Source organism: Equus caballus, chromosome 2 (genome assembly GCF_041296265.1).
Source record: "Equus caballus isolate H_3958 breed thoroughbred chromosome 2, TB-T2T, whole genome shotgun sequence".
Lineage (NCBI taxonomy): Eukaryota > Metazoa > Chordata > Mammalia > Perissodactyla > Equidae > Equus > Equus caballus.
The window spans coordinates 39993629-40017360 of NC_091685.1; the positions used below are offsets into that span (position 1 = coordinate 39993629).

General features: G+C 59.1%; 4 protein-coding genes and 1 long non-coding RNA gene across 25 annotated transcripts in view; 3 read left to right on the top strand and 2 right to left on the bottom strand.

Moving 5' to 3' along the window:
- MAD2L2 (mitotic arrest deficient 2 like 2) overlaps positions 1-3940 on the top strand; it is a 13123-nt gene extending 9183 nt beyond the window's left edge. For 4 of the 5 annotated variants that reach the window (XM_070253566.1, XM_070253588.1, XM_014737668.3 and 1 more), the window contains 6 exons: positions 683-754; positions 1334-1434; positions 2279-2373; positions 2677-2750; positions 3257-3349; positions 3607-3940. In XM_070253566.1, coding sequence (XP_070109667.1) covers positions 683-754; positions 1334-1434; positions 2279-2373; positions 2677-2750; positions 3257-3349; positions 3607-3648 — 477 coding nt within the window. In that variant the 3' untranslated portion in view covers positions 3649-3940. Of the gene's footprint in view, positions 1-682; positions 755-1333; positions 1435-2278; positions 2568-2676; positions 2751-3256; positions 3350-3606 lie in introns of all 5 variants that reach the window. The other variant, XR_011433433.1, reaches the window with a different exon arrangement.
- FBXO6 (F-box protein 6) lies at positions 3342-11461 on the bottom strand. Of its 7 annotated transcripts, none has more exons than XM_070253546.1 (7): positions 11289-11461; positions 8799-8861; positions 8413-8703; positions 6355-6481; positions 5753-5848; positions 4708-4843; positions 3342-4489 (listed from the first exon to the last, which is right to left on the bottom strand). In XM_070253546.1, the coding sequence occupies exons 2-7, from the start codon at positions 8830-8832 to the stop codon at positions 4301-4303; spliced, it is 873 nt and encodes a 290-aa protein (XP_070109647.1). In that variant the 5' UTR covers positions 8833-8861; positions 11289-11461; the 3' UTR covers positions 3342-4300. The 7 variants fall into 7 exon arrangements, with proteins under 7 accessions (XP_070109647.1, XP_005607588.1, XP_005607587.1 ...); XM_005607531.4 differs by lacking the exon at positions 11289-11461 and adding an exon at positions 10835-11075; XM_005607530.4 differs by lacking the exon at positions 11289-11461 and adding an exon at positions 10063-10494.
- On the top strand, positions 10919-11503 carry LOC111772443 (uncharacterized). The gene is made up of 2 exons (XR_002806315.2): positions 10919-11056; positions 11271-11503. It is a non-coding gene; the product is annotated as an uncharacterized lncRNA (long non-coding RNA).
- Positions 11240-17735, bottom strand: LOC100056417 (F-box only protein 44). 9 transcript variants are annotated; one of them, XM_023635796.2, is made up of 7 exons: positions 17247-17380; positions 15627-15916; positions 14319-14445; positions 14086-14181; positions 13840-13975; positions 12834-13011; positions 11240-11461 (listed from the first exon to the last, which is right to left on the bottom strand). In XM_023635796.2, exons 2-6 carry the CDS (start codon positions 15889-15891, stop codon positions 12868-12870), a joined length of 768 nt encoding a protein of 255 aa, XP_023491564.1. In that variant the 5' UTR covers positions 15892-15916; positions 17247-17380; the 3' UTR covers positions 11240-11461; positions 12834-12867. The 9 variants fall into 9 exon arrangements, with proteins under 9 accessions (XP_023491564.1, XP_023491559.1, XP_070109598.1 ...); XM_023635791.2 differs by lacking the exon at positions 17247-17380 and adding an exon at positions 16881-16992; XM_070253489.1 differs by lacking the exon at positions 11240-11461 and adding an exon at positions 11890-12053 and having other exon boundaries at positions 17247-17735.
- On the top strand, positions 17378-22782 carry FBXO2 (F-box protein 2). Of its 3 annotated transcripts, none has more exons than XM_005607534.4 (6): positions 17378-17512; positions 20573-20929; positions 21357-21486; positions 21547-21651; positions 22026-22164; positions 22362-22782. In XM_005607534.4, exons 1-6 carry the CDS (start codon positions 17491-17493, stop codon positions 22494-22496), a joined length of 888 nt encoding a protein of 295 aa, XP_005607591.1. In that variant the 5' UTR covers positions 17378-17490; the 3' UTR covers positions 22497-22782. The 3 variants fall into 3 exon arrangements, with proteins under 3 accessions (XP_005607591.1, XP_001492324.1, XP_023491565.1); XM_001492274.6 differs by having other exon boundaries at positions 21556-21651; XM_023635797.2 differs by lacking the exon at positions 21547-21651.
- The last annotated feature ends 950 nt before the right edge of the window (positions 22783-23732 follow it).

A 23732-nucleotide genomic window follows, 5' to 3' on the forward strand; every position in this document is an offset into this window, starting at 1 on the left:
CCCTAATCCTGATGGGTTGTTTTAGATTAAAAGGCAGACACAGCAGTAAACATAGGCTAGAAGTGCCTGCCCCTTAGAAGGCACTCAGTAAACAGTAGAATAAATGACCGAATACTGGAAGGTGGTGGAAGCTGAAAGGATATACAGAGAAAAGGAAAAAAGAATCAGCACTTAACTGGGCACCCACCGTGTACTAGGTACTTATCTCACTTAATCCTCACTTTGTCTATATGAGATCTTCACAGGTGACTGACTGAAGTTCAGAGAAATTAAGTAATTTGTCTGAGGCCACCCAGCTCCTTAGTTCCAGACTCTTACCTTCTGAAAATTGATGAAGTTTCTGGATGCCTTCTCTGGAAAAATGCCCATATGCCCAAATGCACACAACTCTGTATACAATTCAGGGGCTTCTCTCTGGAGGAGCCCAGGGACTCCACATTAGGAACCCCTAAAGCTATACTAAATACTGAGATTGAATTCTTCGTGTTCTGACTTCTCTTCCTTTGTAGACAATTCAGTTCTTAGCCCCATGACAGGAAGCCAGTCTCTTGGGTAGGGAGCCCTAAGGGACCGCTGGGCCTCTTTCCAAAGGCAGACAGGGCCCTGGGCTCCTGGAGGGGGTGTCAGGGGGTTTCCCCATCGGTGCTGCGAGCCTCACCTGCCATCATGGGGTTGTGTGCAGATGTCCTGCCACCCGGAGCTGAACCAGTATATCCAGGACACACTGCACTGTGTCAAGCCACTCCTGGAGAAGGTGAGAGCACCAGGCCGCCAGCCCACCTCACCCCTAGTCTGCTCTTCCATGCTCACGGACCCAACCCCGGGATGGGGTGATGTTGAGACCATTCGGGGTCCCCATGACCCTAAAATTCAGAAGGCTATTCTCTGGACAGCCACCCCCCAACCTACCCTAGGGACAGGACCCAGGGCACGTGGGCCACACCTTCAGGGTGTGCTGTGCCCCAGAGCCCTGGTTAGTGGAGTTGGCTGTCTCAGTGGGGCCTGTGGGGAGGGTTCTGGGTTCTTCTCACATCTGTTTCTCTCTGCCACCACCCCCAAGTTCTCTCTGGGCTCAGCCCCTCAGGGTTTCCTCCTCCCTGAGACTTCCCGGGACCCTCACAGGGCCCATGCCTCCTCTCCTCTCAGCCTGTCCTACTCACTTCTGGGGTGCCTGCTTGAATTTCTCAAACCTGCTTCCTGGGCTCTCAGGGAGCTGGGCCTCGAAGCCGAGCAGGGCTGTGAGTGCACCCTTTCCCATGCTTCCTTGGGCAGGGACGGGGTGGCAGCAGGGTGGGGCTCCTGGTTCTGGAGTAGGGGCTTTCGGTCCTTGCAGAATGATGTGGAGAAAGTCGTGGTGGTAATTTTGGACAAAGAGCACCGCCCAGTGGAGAAATTCGTCTTTGAAATCACCCAGCCTCCACTGCTGTCCATCAGGTGAGCTGGCTGCCTCTCCTGCGTCCACCTGCCCGCTGGTGCGAGGTCCCTGGCAATACCTCCCAGCCCCACCCCTTTAAGGCAGCCCCTGAGTACCTTGGTAAAGGTCTGAGAGGAGAAGTGGCAAGACATGCCGACCTCACACGGCCCTGTAGCAGCTGAGTCGCAGCTGACTGCCCCGTGGTCTCTGCGGACATCACACAGGTTACACAGAGACCCTCCTGTTTCACACCTGGAAAATCTCAGCACTGGTGAATGGCTAGTCCCAACCTCATTTTACAGATGGAGAGACAAGATCCAGAGACATGACATGAGCTACCTAGAGTGACCCAGACGGTGGCAGAGCCAGGACACAGACCCCCAGTCCCCAACTTCCCAGTCAAACATCCAGTCCTTAGTGAAGTAGAAGTTGACTTTGGGCAGGTGTGTTGGCTGGTCAGCTGCTGGCTTCCCGTGGTGAAGTCAGCACTAGAATCTGTCCCCACTTGCTGTGTGGCCTCAGGCAAGCCATGTCCCTTCCTGGCTTGGAGTCCTGGGGAATGAAGAGGCTTGGGGCCTGTCCTGGTCCTCAGACCGGGCTGCACATTAGAACGACCTAGGGGGGCTCCCTATGCCCCCGACTCCACATTCTGGCCGTCTGGGATGGAGCTTGGCGTTGTTTAAACTCTTCAAGTGATTTTAACTGTGTAATCAGATAGGTAGCCAACAAGGCCCTTCGACGCCAACACTCTCAGCAGCCCTGGAGGGGCTCTGGACCCCCAGGAGTGCTTCTAGGGTTGCTTACCTGCTGGTGGCAAGGTGGGGGGACCAGTGGGATGAGGGCCCCCTCCTCTCTTCCCCCCAGCTCAGACTCTCTGCTGTCGCATGTGGAGCAGCTGCTCCGAGCCTTCATCCTGAAGATCAGTGTGTGTGATGCTGTCCTGGACCACAACCCCCCAGGTGTGCTCGCCCCCACCCCCTCTTCCCTGGGTGTTTCCATGGCTACCTTGGCTGAGTCAGGTTCCTATTTGGCTTCACCAGGCCTCCTCTCTTCCTTCCTGCCTTTTAGAACCCCTCCGAAAGTCCACTTCCTCCAGGAAGCTTCCCTGATGGACTCCACCTGGCCTCAGCCTCCCTGTTGACTGTGTCTTGGTGTACACTCTGCTTTGTGGGGCTGCTGAGCCAGCTAGGGAGGTGGGAAGAGGCTGTGCCCAGTGGCAGACATGGGGCGGCCCAGCCTTGACCGCACTCTTTCCTTTTCAGGCTGTACCTTCACAGTCTTAGTGCACACAAGGGAAGCTGCCACTCGCAACATGGAGAAGATCCAGGTCATCAAGGTGAGATGAGACCTGTCTGGGCGGGTGGGCAGGGAGACAGCTGGGAGGCTCTGAAAACCACATGCCACAGTTCTCAGTGAGCAGGGGTGGCCCATGGCCCGTGCACTCACTACACTGCTGGGCAGTGCCTGGCCCCCGGTAGGCTCTTGTGTGTTAACTGTGTGGCCACATGCTTGTCACTGCTCCGCCTGGGCACTCAGCATGAGAGGAGGGTGGAGTCACTTGTTGGGGCCGCCAGCTCAGTGGGGGTTCTCAAGGGAGGGGGTCCTTGCCCACCAATTTCAGAATCGGTGCTTGGGGCTTGTTAAATCACTTGGATTCCCAGCTCGGCTCAGACCTACAGACTTTGCCTCTCTGGTGGAGGAGCCTGGGAATCTTCACTTCTCTGGTGATTCTGATGCTCCCTGAAGTCTGAGGACCCCAGCTCCGGAGAAGGAGGGGGAGCAAAGTGAGGACAGGCCAGGGTCCAGCCCCCTTCCGGCCCCTTACCTTGGTCCCCTCCCTAGGACTTCCCCTGGATCTTGGCAGATGAGCAGGATGTCCACATGCATGACCCCCGGCTGATACCCCTAAAAACCATGACGTCAGACATTTTAAAGGTGAGCTGCATGGGGCCCAGGTTAAGCTTTATTTAGGGTTTGAGGCCTTGCCGAAGGGCTTGTGTATCAAGGCTTGCGGCAGAGGACCAGGTATGCCTACTGTAAGCCCCTTGCCGATTTCCCCTTTCCCTTAGCCCCTGGCTGTGGCCACACAGCCCGACCCTCGGTGGAGATCTGCCTGCCAGGGGCTCGAGGGCCCTCCAGAGTAGATGCCCGAGCTGTCTGTCTGACCATGGCTGTTTGTTCCTGTCCATCAGATGCAGCTCTACGTGGAAGAGCGGGCTCATAAAAGCAGCTGAGGGTGTGCCTGCCACCCATGGATGCCACGACTGTCGGATGTTAGGGGCCCCAGCCCAGGGCAGCGCTGCAGGGCCACCCTGACTGCAAGTGCTCTTACTGCCTGTGTGTGGACCGCCCTGCTCCAGCCCGGGGCTGCTCAGGTCTGGTTGCCTTCACTGAGGGATTCTCCCCAGGAGGGCAGGGAAGGTGTGGGACCACAATGCCTCAGCCTCCTGGGGTTTGGCCGGCCAACTCTGTCTGTCCCAAGTACTGTGCTGTGAGTTGTTTCAATAAAAGGGCCCCAAGGGCTGAGCTAGGTTGTCAGTAATTGGAGAGGGAGGGCTGCTTCTCTACCGAAGTGCCAAAGACCCCCAGACTACCACCCCCCAGCTCAGCCCCAGGCTGGTTTTACTGAAAACATTTCTTGTGACAAAATGTCAGAGCTACACGACAGTAAGTTACCACACACTGGTGGGTTTGCCTAAGGTTGGAACTAGGGCAGGAGCTCCCGGGGCAGGGGCCTCACTGCCCACAACATGCTCAGCTCTTGCCTGGAGGGGAGCTTCTGCACTCGGCTGGCCTGGCCTGAGGATGGATGAATGGCTGTCAGATGACAGACTGTCAGAAGGGCTTGTGGAGATCCAGTGGGGCAGGCAAGTGGGCAGCCTCCTCCTACCCCTGCGTGGCCTCCGGCTGAGCCGTGGAGGGGGCCAGGGTCCGAGTCATGTTATGGCTGATGATGATGCTGCTGTTGGTGACGCGGGGCCCGTACCAGCCTGCCCAGAACTGGGTGTCCTGGCCCCCGTGCTGGAAAAGGATGTGGCGGACGCCTGGAGGGTAGTCTGAGAAGGTGTGGGAGACCTGAGGGGAGGGGAGAGGAAGTGACCACTGGGAATGGGAAGGGGAGGAGAGGGGGTGAGCACTCAAGTGGAGAGGGGAAGGGAGGAGCCAGGTGCCATAGGAGAGAGCCACCCAGGCTGGCAGCAGCTCTGGGCAGGAGAGCAGGGGCTGCCCTGTGCTTCCTGCCATCCTGGCCCAGGGAGAAGTGGGTGGTGAGGGGCAAGCAGGTGAAGCCTCACCTCTGTCCACCTGGCATCATTCCACTGCTCAATGGTCACAGGCGGGGGCTCGAAGGAGGCCAAGGTGATGTAGTCGGCCGAAGTCAGGTGTACTCCGATGCGGTAGGTGCAGCCACAGTCTGCTCTGGCGGCGAACCTGGAGGAGGGGAGGGCTCAGCAGGTTGAGGGGGCCCTGGAGGCGGGCAGGCAGCAGGCCTACAAATTGGAGGTCAGAGTTTCATTTCCCTGCTCTGCCTAGGAGGCCCAACTGGCTTCAGTGCCCCATGGTGCCCCAGGGATAAGCAGTCTATTCATGCTGTTCCTCAGTTACCCCACTGAGAAAAGGGACAACCTTTCTGGGTGTCCCAGTGAAGATGTCACCTTAAAAGCAAAAGACTCTGTACATAGATAAAGGCTGGAGCTGTCAGACCTGTGTCACCTGTACATTAGAATACCACTGCATTATGCTGTATATTACGAAACCACAGGGCTGTGGATTCAATGGAGAATTCAAGGGGTGGCCTGTGTGAGGGGGCTGACACGGAGCTCACCCTCTGCTCAGCCCTCTTGCCCCCCTGCTGTAGCTCTGCAGACTTCTCAAGTTCCCCCCACTCCCCCAGTGTGGTGGCCCTGGGGCCTGGCTAGAACTGCCGTCCTGCTTCTGCCGCAGGCCAGGCCACAGCTCTGTGCGCCGACAGGAGTTTGGGAAAGAGTTGTGGGAGGAATCGTGAAAAGGGCGGGGAGGTGTGCGAGTGTCTGTGAGGTCCAGGGAGGCTGCGTCCTGGTGGCTCTGTTGCTGTGGTGCCTGTTCGTGCAGTCTCCCCATCTGCAAACTGGGCTAAGGTCTCCTGTGGACACGGGGGTGGCAGGCGGGGCAGGAGGCGCTGTGGATGAGCAAGTGCTGGGTCTGTCAGCAGGGGGGCTGGGGCAGGGTTGGCCTGGCTCTCAGGACAGCCCCAGCCCCAGGACACTGCTGGGCACAGAGTGGATGGTCCCTACGGAACCTGTTCTCAGGAAGAGAAGAGGGAAGGATGCAAAGTATGGGACTCGGGCCATGGCCCCTCACCAGTCCTTCACCACGATGTCGGGCCGGAACGTGTCCAGCAGCTCCTCCCAGTAGCCCTCGGCTTTGAGGTCCACCAGCTGGGACTTGAGGCACAGGCTGGGGAGCAGAAGGAAAGGCTTGTATTCCCAGGCGTGAACCACCAGGGAGGTGATTCAGGGGACCCAGCAATGTCCCCTGACCGTAGCAGGACAGCCACTGGCTGGTGCTGCCTCTGGGTCTTACTTCTGGTGCAGGCCCGTGAGAAACATGCAGGGAACGTGACCCGCTTGTGCCTACGTGGCATCTGATCCCAGCCCAGAGGGCCAGGCTCCCAGGGCCCTGAGGAGGGGACCTCTGAGAACTCACATATCTAGATTAGGGACAGCCTGTAGACACCTCTGACTTACCCTAACCACCCACTGGGTTCCCCGCCTCCTTCAGTTATCTCCACCCCCCCACTGCCGCTGAGTTTACTCCTGCTCCAGGAAGCAGGGGACTCGGAACCGGTTTTGAAACACCTCCCTCGAGCTTCACAGAGAGGCCCTCACTTAGGCCTGGAATTTGGCAAAAGATCTCCTGACTCTCTTCCTTCAACATGGCCTGCCCGGGTCGAGTGGTCTTACTCATAGGACGTGACAAAATACTTCTTGACTCTGGAGTCCGGAAAGTCTGTCCCATGCGCTCCAGGGAGGCTCTCTACCCTCCAGTGGTCTCCCCCGTTGGAGATGATTTGCCACGATGCCATACCCTCTAGGAAAAACAGAAGCCGAGGTGAGAGCCCCTGTGTGAAGGGACAGTCTGGTCCTCCCCACCTGGGCCGGGAGGGAGGGGGTAAGGCCAAGCTTGCTGGTGCTCAGATCTCAAGGCGTGCGCCCCAACCATGCCTTGGAGCACCCCCACAAAGCTCCCCTCCCACATGTTCCCACCTGTCCCCACCATATCAGCTCTGATCTGGGACCCTCTCCCTCCCACTTTGTCCCCGACTGGCTTGACTCCTAACGTGAAGCTAGAAAAAAAGAGTATTACCAGCATTTCTAAACCAGCCTCTCCTCATTTTCATGTTGCTGAGGGGCTCTGGGAAATACCCGAGTTTCAGTTCTCCAAGCCTTAAATCAGGAAGGGCCTGTGATGGTGCTTCTGTTCCTCGGGGCTAATGGGAGTTCGTCCCACCTCAGACCACTTATTAGGTGACTGACACTCCCCCTGACGTCAGCGTCCGGATGTTAAGTATGTAACCGATCTGAGGGGCCCTGAGGACCGACTGGCGTGTTTGTGGGTGTGCTGTGGGAACCTACTGTGCTGACTCAGACCCCGTGCCCGGGGCGGGAGGGATAACCGGGAGGGTGGGCACCCTCTGGGTTGGTGGCGCGCAGTAGCCCTGTAGTCATGGAAGGAACCCTAGCAGGTTGGCTCGGCAGGTTCGGAGGCGCAAGGCTGTCCTTCCTGGTCTCCCTCTTGAGACTGAGCTGAGGAGACCTCGGAAAACAACAGTGCTTCTCTACCAAGGTTTTCCAGAACAATCACCTGGGGAGCCTTTCCAAATGATTCCCTTGTTCCTCTACTAAGAGCCCGTCTATTTCTGGGGGACCCCCAGTAGAGAAGCAGAGGAGGAGGAAGACAGAAATCCAGGCGCTGGGCTGGTGCTGAGCGCAGGCCCAGGGGAACATCTTAGCCAGGCCAGGCTGACCGCTGCGGGGCCCGGGGCCCAGGTCAAGGCAAGGCTGAAGGCTGCCTCTGTGGGGTGGTGTGAGCTGAGCGGCGGCCCGGCTGGGCAGCCTCTGAGTGGAATCTGGGGCAGGCGGAGAGATTGAGTGTCTGGGGCGCTGTCTGTGGGGCCTCTGAGAGGGCCTGAGGGCCTTCAACAGTCAGGAGCAGGCCCCAGAAGCTAGGCAGTCGTGGATCTTAGGGCAAGTCACTCATCTGGGGCCTGACACTCCCCATCTATAAAATGGAGCCAGTTCTACTTATTTGGCCAACTCCGGGATCCTCATGAGGATAAAGAGAAAACACACAGGAAAGGGACCCGGAGTGCACAAACTATGCCCCTTCATCACTCTGAGCCCAGCAAGCAGCACAGTGCCTGGTGCGTGGTAGGTGCTGAACAAAGGAAAAAGCCCTCAGCATAACCCAACTGGGCACTCAGACTATGTGAGTGCAGTCACCTCTCAAAATCCTCCTTTTCTTTATCTGTGAAATGGGCATAAGGGGAGGACAATCACCTGTGTAAAGCCATCAGACTAGTGTCTGGCCAGAGGGAGCCCTCCATAAACATGAGGCAGCATGGACTGAACTCATGGGAAGGTGGTCTCGGTGCTCATTCATTCAACAAACCTTCCCTGAGCACCTGCTGTATGGACACTGTGTGTGGGGTGGCAAACAAGATCCATTAGGCCCCTGGAACTTGAAGTTTATGGCAGAGAAAAAAGTAAAGAGACAAGATAATTATAGGTTCTGAAAAGTGCTATGAAGGAACTAAATGGGGTGATATGATAGAGGTGGGGAGCACTGTTTTTTACATGCGGGATCAGGGCAGGTCTCTGAACTGAGATCCAAAGGAGGAAGAACCAAGAGTGGTGGGTGTTAGGGGTGTGAGAGAACATTCCAGGTAGTGGGAACAGCAAGTGCAAAGGCCCTGAGGTTCAGGAAAGAGGGACCCACCCCCATGGCAGCTCCCAGCCCACCTTCAGCACACGGGTTGCGCAGGAGGTTCCTGCGGAGACTGCACAGAAAGAAGAAGATCTTCCAGTCGGCCACGGGCTGGTCCCAGTCCTCAGTGATGAAACCCTTCAGCAGACTCTTGCGTTTCCAGAGGGTCGAGACATCAACGAGGTCTCGCCAGAGGCTGCAGACGGGGCGGCAGCTGAGCAGCAGCTGGCGGGCCGGCACGTGTGTGAATACCTCCAGCAGGATGTTCTCGGGCAGCTCGTTGATGCTGGCCAGGGCCATGGCTGGGGAGCGGTGCACACACTGGCCTGTGGAGGGCAACAGCGGTTATGAGCCCTGACCAAGGAGGTGGACCCCTCAGGAACCCACAGACACGGGCCAGCATCTCCCCTAATCCTGTTACCTTTTTTGTGAAATGAGAGGTTAGACAGGAACATATGAGCATCCTTCCAGGATACAGTAGGCCCTCAAAATACAGAATGGTCGCATGTTATTCACATTTTAAAAAGTGCAATAAAGTCTTTAGGGACTAATCTTTTAAAGAGACCCCTCCCCCATTAGAAAAATAATTGCTTAATTATAAGTTAGTGGGCCTGGTGAACTCTAAGATCTTGCCAAGACCACACTGTTGTCTGCAAGCTCTGCGAGGGTTTGCAGTGATGTTATGGAAAGGCTGTGAATTCATTGCTAAAATATAACATTTTTATGACATCCCCAAACCGGGTCACAAGTCTTTTAAGTGGTGGGGCCAGTGCTGAGAAATCAACTTCCTCTCCCGGAACTGCTCACTTTGGCCTGGAAGCGAGATGTGAGAAAACACCCCAATGAGGAGTCCCCCCATCTCCCCAGTTCCGGATTGGGCGTCAGGCCAGAGCCCACTGTGAAATACCCAGAAACCAAAAAGTAGATGGCGCCGGAGCAAGATTGCCTGGGCTTGCATCCTGGCCTGTAGCCACCAGCCAGGAAGCTATAAAAAGGAGGTGATAACTGTCTCCACCTCAGGAGCCGGGGCGGACTGAGTATGAGCATTTAGCACAGTACCCACATTTAGCACCATTACCCACACTTCTCTCGTTAGAGCAAAAATGCCCTCCTGTGGTTGTAGTCACCTGCCCTGGAGAACTCCCTCTACATCTGAATTGCACAAGGGTTTTGGGAAATTCACAGTGCCACCACCCTGTCCTGAATCTTCCCGGTGGGGCGGTGGGGAGAGAGGAGCGGTCCTGGTTATCCAGATGTTTAAGATCCCCCAGGTGGACAGGGGTGGGTCGGCCACTGACACTCAGATGGGCCTTCTCTGCTTACAGGTGGGAGAGGGAAGGGATATTTTCCTCCCACATGTAGAGACACGGGGGGGACTTCTCCTATTCCATAGAGACTTGGCCAAAGACGCGGTTCATAGTCTTGTCAAAGCTCCTATCCCAGAAAAAATGAGGGCGCTCCTGCCCAGGGAGGAGGGTTTTAGCAAGGCAGAGGAAAAACATAAATAAGGAACGTTGTGCAAAATGCTGTGATGGAAAAAAAAAAAAACTCCGTGTGGCTAGATCTGCTTTTTCAGGAGGAACTCTAAACATTTTTTTACAACATGAAACCTGTCGATTTTTAAATATTGGCAACTTCTAAAAGCACGGTCTAGGCCGAATAAAGGTCGCTGCACTGCGAGTCACCTGGGCGTCCGAAGTCTGGTCTTTGGCTCTGGTCGCATATTATCCCTCCGCCCGGCCCGCCCTTAGTTTCTGTCATTCTTGGGCCAAGCCTTACTCTGACTGTCCAGGGGTGGGGCAGAGGGTGAAGGCCCTCGCCAGGCATTCCGTGGTGGAAAGGTCCCCTCCAGCCCTAAAGAGCCACCTCGCACCGGCTGGGCTTCCCACGGGCCCGGGCCGGAGTCACGCACTGGCCTTTTCTCCGTGGACCCCCCCCAAAACTCCCTCGAGGCACTGTTACTACGCCCATTTCTGGAAAGCAGCAGTGACGCGTGAGCCTGGGGGTGCCAGGATGTCCCAGGTCGTCCCCCGGCCCGAGCACCGCCGCGAGGGGGTTGCGGGATGAGCGCAGCGCGTCGGCAGCCCGTGCAACCGGCCCCGCCCCGCGGCCCCCCTGCCCCGCCCCCAGCCGGTCCGGAAACCCCGCCCCCCGGCTCCGGCCGCCGCCGGTCCGGAAACCTCCGCCGCCCGAGACAGCCGATCCCACCCGGCCGAGACAGCGTCCGCGGGCTCGGCTAACGCCGCGGCGCCCGACCCCCAGGCCCCCTCCCGCGCCTGTCGCCCCCCTGCCCGGCCCCCGGGGGGGCCTCGACCTGCGCGCGGGGCGGGGGCCCCGGCGGCACCGGAGCTCGGAGTCGGCCTGGAAACCGCGGCCTCGGCAGCGCCGTCCGCGCTCGCCCCGCCCCGCGTCACGCGCCGCGCTCGGGCCCGCCCCGCCCGGCGCCGGGAGCCGCACCTCCGCAGCCGCGGGAGAGGGTCTGGGGGCCTCGGGCCCGGGTCGCGCCGCGGGGACCCCGACGTCGTTCCTGAGCCTCCGTCTCCCCTCCGGGCGGCGGGCAGCGGGCGGCTCAGCAGCCGGGACCCGTCTCTTCCTCTGCTTCCTCCTTCCCCGCGGGATGCCCGTCTCCTCCTAACCAAGCCGCTGCCCCTGCGGCGGCCACTCCTTCCAGCTTCACAGGTTCCCGCGACGCGAAGGGAGGTGGGACCAGGGCCAGATCCCCGCCCTGGACCGGCGGGCCCCGCCCGGGAGGCTGACTGCTGAAATTCTGGGTTTGAGCCTGGTTCCTCCCTCCCCTGGGGCGTAACGTCGGGCAGGCCTCAGTTTACTCAAAGGTAAAAATCCTCTGCCTTTTTGTCAGGATTAACTTCATTATTTTCTTTATTCATTCAAGAAATATTGAAGCACCTACTTCAGGCAACCACAAAGGGTTGTGGAGGCTGTGCACTGCTCGAGGCTGCCTGGCCCAGGCGACGGTGTTAGCTCCAGGCCTGCGTCTTCTCCGAGGAAGGGTGATTTTTGCTAACTTGCCCGACAGCTGTTGAGTGGTGGGCCCTCTCCTGGCTGAGGCCCTACTCTAGCTCACTGTTGAGTGAGAGAATTAAATTTAACAGAATTTATTGAGCACCTGCTGTGTGCCAGACATCATTTTAAATGCTTTCACTTCATCTAATGTCAGTAAAGCTCTGGGCAGAGTAAGCAGCGCCAGTAAGCAGTAACTCCAGGGCGTGGGATGACACTGCTGACCCGGCAGGAGGTATGGGCGAGGGTGTATGCAGGGGGCCCAGATAGCCACACAGCCCACCCCCTGCCTCGTGGCCAGGCCTGCACGGGAAGCTAGCAGTACTGCGGGGCTGCTGGGGTGAGATGTGTGCAGCTCAGACGTGCCATGCCCCTGGGCCTGAAATGTCCACCCCCTCTATGCCTTGGCCACACATGTTGCACCTTCTGCAGGTGAGGGCAGGCCCTCCCATGAGACTTGCCTTTCCCCCCCAGAAACCACAGGGCGCAGGTTGGGCTGGGAAGGCCTTTTATTGGGCCGCATGCAGCGGGGGGCAGGCTCAGAGCGCTGCTGTACGCAGGAGTGTGGTCCGGCGGGGTGGGGAGGTCCTGAGAGTGGCAGTTCCAAGGGTTGGGTGGGGGCTTGCAATGCCCTCCAAGCCACAGGGAGCCTGGCCTACGCATGGAGGTGGACAGGTGGTCCTTGAAAACCAGCCGCCCCACTCATCCAGGGCTCACACACCCCAGCTCTCAGAAGCAGGGCCCAGGCCTGCCCCTCACCTGCCCTGGTGCGCACGATTCCAGGGGTCTTTGGGAGAGCCCTGCCCCCACCTGGGACCCATCTTGCTTCTGGGACTTCATTGACAGCAAGGACAGTCCAGACCTGGCCTAGATCCTACCCCACCCTGGGCCTGCCCATCTCAGGCCAGGCCTGAGCCTCTGGGCCAAAGCCGCTCTGAGCAGGCGGGCAGAGCGAGAGCATGGGAGTGGCGGAATGGGCTCGAGGATGGGCCAGCACATCTTCCACTCCCAGATCTGTCTGAGCTACGTGGTCATCTCCCAGCATCTGCACTGTCTGCACCACGGGCTGGTCAGACATCCCGACTCTCCCTGCTCTGAGGGCCCCCAAAGACACCAGGGAGAAAAGGCCTGGCAGATAGCCAGATCTAGGTTGCCATCAGGGCTTGGAGACCCACCCTAAGAGGAGTCTAGGGGAGGAGACTGGGGGAACACCCTGCACCTCCCTAACCTCAGGGGCCCCTTCTCTTAAAGGGGCCCACGCAGGCCTCCCGTGCCGTCATTCAGGTTGAGACCTCAGGCGGAGGGCTGGCCCCCCATAGCACGTGAGGCCCCACAAAGAAGAGGTGCCTGGGAGGCAAGGATGAACTAGGAGGTCGGGGGAGCCGGGCCTCCACCTCCCCTTCCCCAGCCCAGCCCTTCTCTGACAGCCCTTTACCAGTTGGGGCTCGGCGGTTGGGAGCTTGGGGACATCAGGGCAGTGGGGGCCTGATGGTGATGCTGCTGTTGGTGACCCTCGGGCCGTACCAGCCGGCCCAGTAGTGAGTGTCCACGCCGCCGTGCTGAAACCAGATGTAGCGGACGCCGGGTGGGTAGTTGGAGAACGTGTGGGAGACCTGGGGGCCGGGGAACAAGGAGGGGCCGAGGTCTTAGTGATGGACCAGGAGTCCGCAGAACTGAGTCCCAGTCCTAACTCTGTGATTTTGGGCAGACCACCTCCCCTCTCTGTGCCTCAGTTTCCTCATCTGTAAAATGGAGCAAAATCCTGCCAGGTCCACTGCATAGGATTATCTAAGAGAAGCTCAAAGAAACTGAAGGAAACTTTGCCAGCTGCCAAACGATGTCCAATATGGTCATCAGTAGGCACATGTGGTGATTAAGTTAAAATTAATTAAAATTAGATAAAAGTAAAACTTCCTCAGTTGCATGAAGAACTGGCTCTTATTAAGGGTTCAGGAGTCACATGTAGCTATTGGCTGCCATACTGGACAGCGCAGACTCCATTTCTATCACTGCCGAAAGTCCTGTTGGAGAGCACTGGTCTAGATCAGGAGTTGGCAGACTGTGGCCTGTTGGCCCACTGCCTGTTTTTGTAAATAAAGTTTTATTGGAACACAGCCATGCCATTTGCTGAAGCTGTTGAGGGGCTGAGTAGTTGTGACAGGAACAGTACCGCCTACAAAGCCTAAAAGTTTGTATCTACCCTTTTTAAGTAAACATTTGCTGACCCCTGGTCTAGATAATAATAAGAACTGATATTAGTAATCAATAATAGTCGACCTTTTTGAACATGGCTTTACCAGCATCATTTCACTGACATCCGCAGGGCTCTGAGCAGCCAGGGCCCAGGTGAGAGGCAACAGAGCTGGGATCTGAAGCCAGCCTGTCTGCCTGCAGTCTCGGCCTGGGGCCGGGTGCCCCTCACCCCGTCCCGGCACACATACTTCCCTCCACTTGGCATCGCTCTTTTGCTGGATTGTTGCTGGGTCCGGCTGGAAGGTCCCCAGAGGTGCATGCGCTGACGACAGGAGCTGAACACACAGCTGGTACTTGGACCCGCAGTCGGGCCTGGCTGCAAACCTGCAGGCAGAGGGAGGGGCCCTCAGGGCCTTGGAGGTGGGGGGGCAGGGTGGGGGTGGGGCGCCTGAATGGCAGGCTCCCCCCCCCAGACCCTCGCCCCAGGCACTCACCAGTCCTTGACCTCGATGTCCGGCCGTGTGGTGTCCATCAGCTCCTCCCAATACCCTTCGGCCTTGAGGTCCACCACCTGGGACTTGAGGCAGGTGCTGGGGGCAGGCGGAGGGGTGGGAGGGGCTGGGGCTCACCACTAGGGTCCTCGGGGGCTAGGACTGCCCCTCCCAGAGCAGGAGTGACCCCAGAGTGCAGTGACCCCACCCCGAGACCCCCCAGCCTTGGATCTTACTAATAAGAAGTCACGAAGTATTTCTTGACCTGGCCATTGGGGAATTCCTTCCTCTGGTCTCTGGACAGATCCTCCACTTTCCACTCATCACCTCCATTCACGTCCAGACTCCAGAACTCAAACCCCTCTGGCAGGAAAGCAGAGTTCACATCACAGGGAAGCCCCTCAGCGGTCAGCTTTCCCCAAGTGCCCCTTGTTCCAGGCTTTTCTCCCTGGATCTTGGCAGCTGCCCTCAAGTCCCATGCTGTGGGACACTGCAGGCCAAGAGTGTCCGCCTCATATTAGGTGCTTCCTGTGTGCCAGGCAGCATGGTAAGTGATTTCTACTGGGAATCTTGAGACCTGTGAGGATGTGAACGACCAGACCCCTTCTGTGATGGAGAATGCTCTGACACCAGCCAGACAGATCTGGGTCTAGTCCGAGCTCTACCAATACTGGGCTGTGTGACCTTAGGCAAGTTGCTTTCCCTCTCTGAGCCTTGGTTTTGTCCTCTGTCAACTGGGGCCAAGAAGAGGAGCTGGCAAACTTTTTCTGTAAAGGGCCAAAATATTTTAGGTTTTGTGAGCTACATACTGTCTCTGTCACATAGTCTTTCTTTCTTTTCTTTTTTAAAAAATAACTGTAAAAACTATTCTTAGGTCCTGGGCCATATTTGGCTCATGGACCACAGGTGCCAACTGCTGGTCAAGAACATGGCTGTTGGGGAGTCAAGTGAGGCAGGAATCCGAAAGCTCTGGAGAGCCTGGAGTTGTCTTATCATCATTCTGCTCCGGAATTTGACCACGTGATGGAGGATGAGGCTCCCATCCCATCCCAGTGTTGAGCTGATGAGTTAAACGTAGAAAGGCGCAGAGGGGACTCTGGTTGACTGTAAAAGTCTTGTTTTACCTGTTGTTGTAATGTGCTGGAAGGAAGACTGGATCTCCCACTCTTCCATAAGGAAAGCCCCTTTTGCCCTCTGGGACAGTCCTAGTAGCCAAGGTCTGGGAATGAGGCCAACAAAATATGGCTCTGATCTCTTGGTCTATCTTGAGCACAATAAGTCCCAACTAGCCAACATTCCCCCTCCTGGGAAAGGTCACTGGGAAAATAATCTTAACAGTGGAATAAGAAATGCTACTCTGGGCCTCTGTTTGCCCATCTGATAAATGGGTACACTAACAGTACCTCCCTCTTAGGACAATTGTGAGAGGATTAGAGGAGTTAAAACCTCCAAAAGCCTGACTCACAGTAGGTGCTTAATAAATGTTAGGTGGTATCATGGCAGTGTGGGTGTTGGGGGCGTGCCAGACCCACTCTGCACCCCACCTTCAGCGCATGGGTTGTGCAGGAGATTCCTGTGGAGGCTGCGTAAGAAGTAGAAGATCTTCCAGTCAGCCACGGGCTGGTCCCAGTCCTCGGTGATGAAGCCCTCACGCAGGCATTTGCGCTTCCAGAGGGTCACGAGGTCGATGAGGTCCCGCCAGAGGCTGCAGACCAGGCGGCAGCGCAGGAGCAGCTGGCGGGCCGGCACGTGCGTGAACAGCTCCAGCAGGATGTTCTCAGGCAGCTCGTTGATGTTCCCCACAGCCATGGCTCGGGCTTCTGGACACTCTCCGCTGGTTATTGAAAAGCTATGTTACAGACCGGGCCCTCTCCCCAGGACCCGGGATTTGCAGCCCGCCCTGGTGGTGGAGGTTCCCATCCCAGCTCCTCATTTCGCTATCTCAGGAAAGTCACCGTGCCTCCCTGAGCCTCAGTTTCCTCCTCTGTAAAATGGGGCCAGGAACAGTACTTTTACTCCTGGGGAGGGTTCGAGGAGCCTGTGCCACAGCAGAAGCTCAGGAAAAGGCGAGCTCTGATTGTTTTACAGGCGCCTCACAAGAGCCTCTAAAGGAGGCCCGGAGCGGAGGAAGGATCCGCCCAAGGTCACACAGACAGGACCCGAAGGAGGAAGGAGCCGAGTCTTCTGTGATTCTAGAGCCAGCCTTTTTCAATAGGCCAGAAAGTCTTTAGAGTGGAAAAGACAATGCTCAGCCCCGCAGGGCATTCCATCGTGTCCAGTGCCTTCTCCATCCTCTCTCCCATCCTCCAAACGGAGGAGGCCGAGAGGTTGGGGAGGAATAGTTATCATTGTTTCCGACGGAGTCCAAAGAGCTCAAGAGACTTTCTCAAGACCGCGGAGGAAACGGTCTGCCTAGCTGGGACTGAAGGAGTGGGCGAGGAGGAAAGGCCTTTCCTATACCCCCGCCCCCACCTCCGTGGCTGGGCTGCAGCCCCAGGTCCCCCGACGCGCCTGCGGCCTCCCATTTCGCGTTGTGGCTTCGAAATGTTCCTCAAAGTCGGGGCTCGGGTCCCTGGGCATAGATGGCGACCCAAGCCCGGTTGTCGCCCGTGCCGCCGCTCGAGGCCGCGCCGCGCACCCCCGCGGCCTGGGCCCTGTCCGCGCGGGGCCGCCCTCCGCGCACTGCGGCGCGGCCGGGGACCTCCGAGCCCGCCCGCCAGACCCCGCCCGCCAGACCCCGCCCTCCCGGCCGCCCGCGCCGCGCCGCGGCGACCCCCGCGCCCACTGCCGCCGGTCACCTGCGCTGGGCCGCTGCTGCGCGATCTCTTTCGGCCGCCGGGCCTGAGCCGGCCTGGCCTGCGCTCGCGGGTGGATGCAGCCCCGCCCCGGCCCGCCAGGCCCCGCCCCGGGCCCGCCCCCGAGCCCCCGGCTCCGCCCCCGAGGCCCGCGGCCCCGCCGCGACGCAGGAAAATCACCTGGGGGGGCGGTGCCGGGAGGAGCCTCTGGCCGCTCCCTCCGCCCGGGCCGCGCGCCCCGCACCCTCCTCCTGACCCAGACTCTCCCTGCCCCCTCGCCTCCTCCTCCCCGCAGCCACCCCGGAGGGAGCTGCGAGTCGCCCCAGATCGGGCCCTCCCGCCCTCCTTAAAAAAAAACCGACTCCCGACCTGTCCCGGCCTCCTGGGTCTGCCGAGGAACCGGTAGCCTCAGGCCTCGGGCCGACCGCTCGGGCCTGCGGGGCGTCCGGGCGCCGGGCCAGAGGCGGGGCGGGGGCGGAGGCGGGGGCCTTTAAGAGGCGCGGCCCGGCGGGACCCGACCCAGACGCTGGCAGCGCCTGGACTCGCCGCCGCCGCGGGACTCGGGCAGCCCCGCAGCGCTCGGGCTCCTCCTCTCGCGACCGCCTTCGCAGCGATGGACGGAGACGGTGACCCAGGTAGCCGCCGCCTCCTGGACCCACTCGCTCCATCCGGGAGGGGAGACCGGGGCAGGCGGGCAAGTGCGACACAGAGGGGGCATCACAGAGCGAGGGGGCTCCTGAGACCCAGCGCGGCAAACTTTTTCCAGAGCAAAGCCCTTGAGACAGTCTCAAAAGAGCACAATCCTCCTTCTGGTGCCTCGGTCTGGCGGGAGGCCCCGAGAGGTGACACGCCTGGGTCCCACTTACGCAGGAAATAGTATGAGAGTAACCCCACGTTCCTGCCTCCCAGCTTCCTGAGGGTCTATGGGGCCGGGGTCTGGGACGCATCTGGGATGAAGGAAGCTGCAGGCCTTTTTCTTCTATCAACTTCTTCCATTTCCAGCAGCTTTGACCTGTGAGCTGCCTGAATCCCCATGGATTTCTTGGGGTCCTGGCCTCTCCCCACCCCATCCCAGCCTTCCTCCTGGGCTCCCTTGTCTGGAAGGGCTGCCCTTCATCTGGGTGGCCAGATGCCCAGTGGGGACCAGGCCAGCAGTGAGAGAGAGTTGGGATGCCGGCTCTTGCCGATGCTCAGGGCCCTCTGAGACTGCCCAGTCATCTTGCCTGGCACCAAAGATCCCCCCTCCTCACCCCTCGATCTCCCCGCTGGGCCTGTAGGGGCGGCCTGCTGAGTCAGGGTGGGAACAAACCCGCAGGCGCATTCCCTCACCTCTTCCTCAGCGGCCCATCTGAGAGTGGGCACGGCTTGGGGGAGGCAACAGGGAGCAGATTGGTGCCCGCCCAGGTAACCAAGCCGCCCTCTCCCAGCCCTGAAAATCCCAGCTCCTTCAGCTCCTGCCCCCAGTCCCTGGCCCCCTTGCCAGGGCCCCAGAATGGGCTCCTACTTTTTCCCAGGGCCCAGCTATTCCCTGGACTCCGGGGCCCAATCCAGGTGAGTGATTCAGCCTCGGAGGCAGCGTCCAGGGGCCAGATAACTTTCCGACAGCAACAATGTGGGGAGTTGTGTGTGCTTGAGAGGCTGTGGGGGGGGGGGGTCTGTAATCAGATCTGGGTCCTAGAGTGCCAGGCCTGGGGCCAGGAGGGGGACTGGGCGAGGTGCACCTTTCGGGGGAGCATCAGGTGTCGACCAGGGCCAGGGCAGGGCAGGAGGAGGGGTGGAGAGGTGAGGACACTGGGCCTAGCTCCCCAGAGAGCTGTGGGCAGCAGGATGGGCAGGTTATGTGGCTTCGGGGCCTGGCATTTTCCTCTCTGTCTTCCCATTATTCTGTGCAGTGACTCGGGAAAAGCCAGTAAGCCTCTCTGGGCCTCAGTTTCCTCCTTGCCAAAAGGGAAGGGGTAACCCCCCACATCACTAAGATGTGGCAAAAAACACTAGTAATGGAGGGAAAGTGCTGTGCTCAATATGATTCACTAACTAAGGTTTATTGAGGACTGACTGTGTGCTCAGGGCTCTGAAGAAGACGCACCTGATTCAGCTTTCAGGTGTCTGACTGTGTGGGAGGGGGAGAAAATGCTGCTGCTTGTGAGGAGGGAAAGGGCTGGCAGGCTGGGGTCCCGGCAACACCCACTCAGGTCTTGGCCCTGCCTGTTCCCTCCTCCAATGCCCGGCCTGTGTCCACCCTCACCTTGGCTTTCCAGGCTCCAGCCCTTAGGAACCCCCATCCTAGGCCTGAGTGTGGTGGCCCCCCCATCACCCAGAGTGGCCCCGACTCCTCCTCACTGTCTCTCCCTCCTCCAGAGACACTGGGCACTTGGTATCTGCTTACTCAAGGCTTCGATGGCCCCACTGAGGCCAGCTGGGATCCAGGAGACAGTCCAGTCCACAGCTCCTGACATCTGTCCACCTCCTGACAATTTAGATAGCCCTTCCCCCATCCTTGGGGATTAGAACATCAGCACTGTCCGAATGGTCTGGGATGATGATTACCCCGTTTTACAGATGAGGGAACTGAGAGCCAGGGATAGGAAAAGGAGGGGTGAAGAAACCGTCCATTCCCATGCGCGGGTTACATCTCCCTGTTTGATGTACATGCTCTTTTTAACAAGCCCTCCTCCCCATCCCCAAGTCACACGGCTGTGGCTGGCGGGGGTTCCAGTCCCTGTTCTCCCTTCCCTTCAGGGCTCAGATTGGCATGTCCCCTGCCCTAACACTAGCAGTGTCACCTTTGGCAAGTCACTTCACATCTCTGAGCCTGAGCATTTTCATCTGCAAAATCAAAATCCTAACAGTGCCTCCAATTCAACAGATTCTTTTTTGGAGACTGTGATGGTTAAAGGTGGCCCTGGAGCTGGACTGCCTGGGTTCCAATCCAGGCTCCCACCACTCATTTGCTGTGTGATCCTGGGTCGTTTCACCTGTTTGTGCCTCAGTTTCCTCGTCAATGAAATAGGGACAGCAATGGGAACGACCTCACAGAGATGCTGTGACGATCCAAAGAGTCAATAAAATTAAAATGCTTAGAGCAGTGCCTAGCACTTGCTAAGTGCCCAGTAAACACTAGCCACTGACAGTGTGCCATGCAGGGCGCCCGATGCCAGGCACGGGGGGACGAAGCAGTGTTTCCCAGACCCGGTTCCAGACCTCATGCCCTCAGTCTAGTCCGGAGAAAAGTGTTCCTAAACCATCACACCCTGGGACAAAAGCTAGGAAGGACAGGAACTCAGGGCGGTGACAGGATGTAATAAGGGGAAGTCTGGACGGCTCCCCTGAGGAGGTGAGAGGAGCACGGAGCTAGGAGAGTGCTTGGAGGATTAAAGGAGTTCCTGAGTGAAGCCTTAAAGCAGTGCTATACATGGATACTGTTAATAATGTCACTTGCTGTTATCTGCTCAGGTATGGGGTTTACTGGCCCTGCAGGGGAAACTGAGGCTGCTCTTCCGACTTGGGGCTGGTCTGCAGCCCCGGCCCCTGTGGGCCTCCTCCAAGGGGTCCCAGTCTCTGGTCACAGAATCTCTGGCCCCAGCTGCGGGTGGTCCGAGGGTGGGAGCGGGGTGGATACCGACACATCGCGGTTGCGGGGCGCGGAGGTGGACAGTCTACGGGGAGTCACAGCCCTCCTCCGGCCCTTCCTGCAGAGAACGTGGGCCAGCCCGAGGAGGCGAGCCTGGAGGAGCAGCAGGAGGAGGCGGGCGCCGGGGAGGAGCGGCCCGAGGAGGCGGAGGCGGAGGCGGCGGCATACCTGGACGAGCTGCCCGAGCCGCTGCTGCTGCGCGTGCTGGCCGAGCTGCCGGCCGCCGAGCTCGTGCAGGCCTGCCGCCTGGTGTGCCTGCGCTGGAAGGAGCTGGTGGACGGCGCCCCGCTCTGGCTGCTCAAGTGCCAGCAGGAGGGGCTGGTGCCTGAGGGCGGCGCCGAGGACGAGCGGGACCACTGGCAGCAGTTCTACTTCCTGAGCAAGAGGCGGCGCAACCTGCTGCGCAACCCGTGCGGGGAAGGTGAGGGGTCACGCCCTATTACCCCGGCCTGGGGAGCTCGGCTTCCCCATCTGTCGAATGGGCCGTAACAGTGCCAGCCTGCTTTGAGGGTTAAATGATATAAAGCTCTTGGCACAGTACCCAGCACAAAGTAGCCCCAATCAATACTGTGTTGTTATCTCCTGCCACCTGCTCCCTGGGGGTCTCTTTCCCACGTCCTTCCACCCTCAGTGAGCTGGGGCAAGACAGACCCTGTGGAGGACCCTCCCAGGAGGGAGAATCTGAGGGCAAACAGAAAGTGCTTACCATTCACCCCCACCATCACTGCCCACCGCGACACCACGAAGTACCACGTGCACCCGACCCCCTGCTATAGGGGCGACAGCCAGCTCTGCCGCATCCTCAGCAGGGACTGGGTGACCAGGGTGGGGCTGTCCTGTTCCTACAGAGGACTTGGAGGGCTGGTGCGACGTGGAGCACGGTGGCGACGGCTGGAGGGTGGAGGAGCTGCCCGGAGACTGCGGGGTGGAATTCATCCACGATGAGAGCGTCAAGAAGTTCTTTGCCTCCTCCTTCGAGTAAGGAGAAGGGGCGTGGAGGGGAGGGGGAGAGGGGCCTCCGCTGAGTCCTAACTCCAGTTCCCCCAGGTGGTGTCGCAAAGCGCAGGTCATTGACTTGCAGGCCGAGGGCTACTGGGAGGAGTTGCTGGACACCACTCAGCCGGCCATCGTGGTGAAGGACTGGTGAGGGGCCAGTCCCCGGGGTCGGGGCTCGGCAGGGCGTGGGAGCAGGAGTACCGGCGAACTGTAGCCGCGGGTTTTCGGAAGGTGGAAATCCACCACCCCGCCTGAATTTTAAACGTTGGCAAGTTTTGTTTGTTTTAATATCTGTCTGTGGTCCAAAGAAAATGCGTCTTTCTGGGCTGGCTTTGGCCCCAAGGTTGGGTCTGGCCCACCTGGGGTTTAGTCCTTGGGCGACTCACTTTCTCTCTCTGGCCTTAGTTTGCTTGTCTGTAAAATGGGGACATGGGTAGTGAGGGCCCGCAGGGTTACCTTCTGCAGGAGGCCGGGCCCCTGGTACCTGCTCAGCAGGGCGCTCGCTCCCTCCCTCGGGGCAGGTACTCCGGCCGCAGTGACGCCGGCTGCCTGTACGAGCTCACGGTGAAGCTGCTGTCCGAGCACGAGGATGTGCTGGCCGAGTTCAACAGCGGACAGGTGGCAGTACCACCGGACAGCGACGATGCGGGCTGGATCGAGGTGAACCGGGGGGTGTGCGGGGCCTGCGCGCGAGGGGCGGGGCTCGTAGGCACCCCTCCCACTGGAACCAGAGAGGTGTGGTGGAGGAACCCTGGGCTCAGAAATCAGGACCGGTAGAGGAGGGTCGTTACGCCCCGGGGTAGGGTGGCTGGGGTGCCCTCAGGATCCGAGCCTGACCTCCTTATGCGCCCCCCCAGATCTCCCACACCTTCACTGACTACGGGCCCGGCGTCCGCTTCGTCCGCTTCGAGCACGGTGGGCAGGACTCCGTCTACTGGAAGGGCTGGTTCGGGGCCCGGGTGACCAACAGCAGCGTGTGGGTGGAGCCCTGAGTGACCCCTCCTCCAGACTCCCCGAGCTGCCCTGCAGATAGCCTTAGTCAGCAGCATCCTCACCAACCCCCACCCCCACCCCGCACTCCTCTCCCGCCCCTCATTCCAAGCCCAGCCCCCACACCGGGAGAGAGGGTTTTGTTGGCATATATTTGCATATATTTGCATGTAGAACAGAAGATGGGTGAGGGCATGGGCCTGGGCCAGGCCCACCGCTGAATCCCCCGCACCTAGCACAGTGCCTGCCACAAAGTGGGGGCTCAATAAATATTATTTGTCCAAGAAAGGATGAATGAACAAACGGATGAATGAACACCCCTCCCTTCGCATCCTTCTCTGTCTCCTGAGGGCCCCTGGCCCAGCCTGGAAAAATACTTGGTGGGGCTCCAGCTGCTCTGGTCTCCAAGGGCCCTGGGGCTGGTGCAGAGCCAGCCAGGCCTGGGCCAGCAGGACAAAGGCTGGGATTGTGAGGCCAAGGAGCGGGGAGCTGGGCCTGGCGCCTGACTGACACCCAAGCTGCCCAGAGGCCAGAACAGGGTGTGTAAGGGGGCGCTGGTCTCCAGGCCTCTCTTGGTCCCCATCCCCATTCTTTTCTGGAGGCAGGATGGTGGGTAGTGGCAGCACCTGGTCTAGGGGACAAATTCTCCTGGGCCCAGGGAGGGATGCCAGTGGCCGGGTGGGGGATAGAGGAACAGAGAAAGAGTCAGCTTAGTGTCCCTCTTCGGTCCATGCCCATTTCATGCTGTCCTGGTCATGTCAGCACCTGGTCTCATGGGTCATTTTCCAAGCCCTGCCCAGAGGCTGGCCCCTGGTGCTGGTTTGAGGGGAGGGGTGGGGTGGGGGCAGGCTCTGTGCTAGGCCATCTCCTTCTGGCCCCCCAGCAGCTTTCCAACCCAGCCCCTCCCCAGGACTCTCAGCCGCTGGTCCTGGGGATGGGCCAGCGTCTTGAAACGTCTGCTCTCCTCTCCAAAGTGGTGGCCATTAAAGTCCCCATGCCCCTTCAGCTTTCCTTTGATTCTGAGCCCTCGTGCCACCTGCTGGGGCCTGCCTGCACTTGTTCACTGGTTCATTCATTCACTCATTCATTCGTTCACAATTCCTGAAGCCCCAAGGCTCTATGCAGGGCCCTGAAGTTACAGAGGTAAGACACTTTGTTCCAGGAAGAGTCCCTGGCCTGGCCACATCGAGGATGGGGCACCCTGGGAAGGGATCTATCCAGTGCCCCGGGGGCTCCAG

Bases quoted from the DNA above. Each gene is read 5' to 3' on its own strand.
- FBXO2 (XM_005607534.4), top strand. From the start codon at position 17,491: ATGGACGGAGACGGTGACCCAG. The intron at 21,652-22,025 runs GTGAGGGGCCAG...CCCTCGGGGCAG, and splicing joins GCCATCGTGGTGAAGGACTG to GTACTCCGGCCGCAGTGACG. The intron at 22,165-22,361 runs GTGAACCGGGGG...GCGCCCCCCCAG, and splicing joins ACGATGCGGGCTGGATCGAG to ATCTCCCACACCTTCACTGA.
- LOC100056417 (XM_070253489.1), bottom strand. From the start codon at position 17,545: ATGGAGCGAGTGGGTCCAGGAGGCGGCGGCTACCTGGGTCACCGTCTC. The intron at 14,446-15,626 runs GTGGGGTGCAGA...CTTTCCTGCCAG, and splicing joins GCACAACCCATGCGCTGAAG to AGGGGTTTGAGTTCTGGAGT. The intron at 13,012-13,839 runs GTATGTGTGCCG...CCCGGCCCCCAG, and splicing joins GCGATGCCAAGTGGAGGGAA to GTCTCCCACACGTTCTCCAA.
- FBXO6 (XM_005607530.4), bottom strand. From the start codon at position 10,204: ATGCCTGGCGAGGGCCTTCACCCTCTGCCCCACCCCTGGACAGTCAGA. The intron at 4,844-5,752 runs GTGAGGGGCCAT...CCCCTCCTCCAG, and splicing joins GACATCGTGGTGAAGGACTG to GTTCGCCGCCAGAGCAGACT. The intron at 4,490-4,707 runs GTGAGGCTTCAC...CCCTCCCCTCAG, and splicing joins ATGATGCCAGGTGGACAGAG to GTCTCCCACACCTTCTCAGA.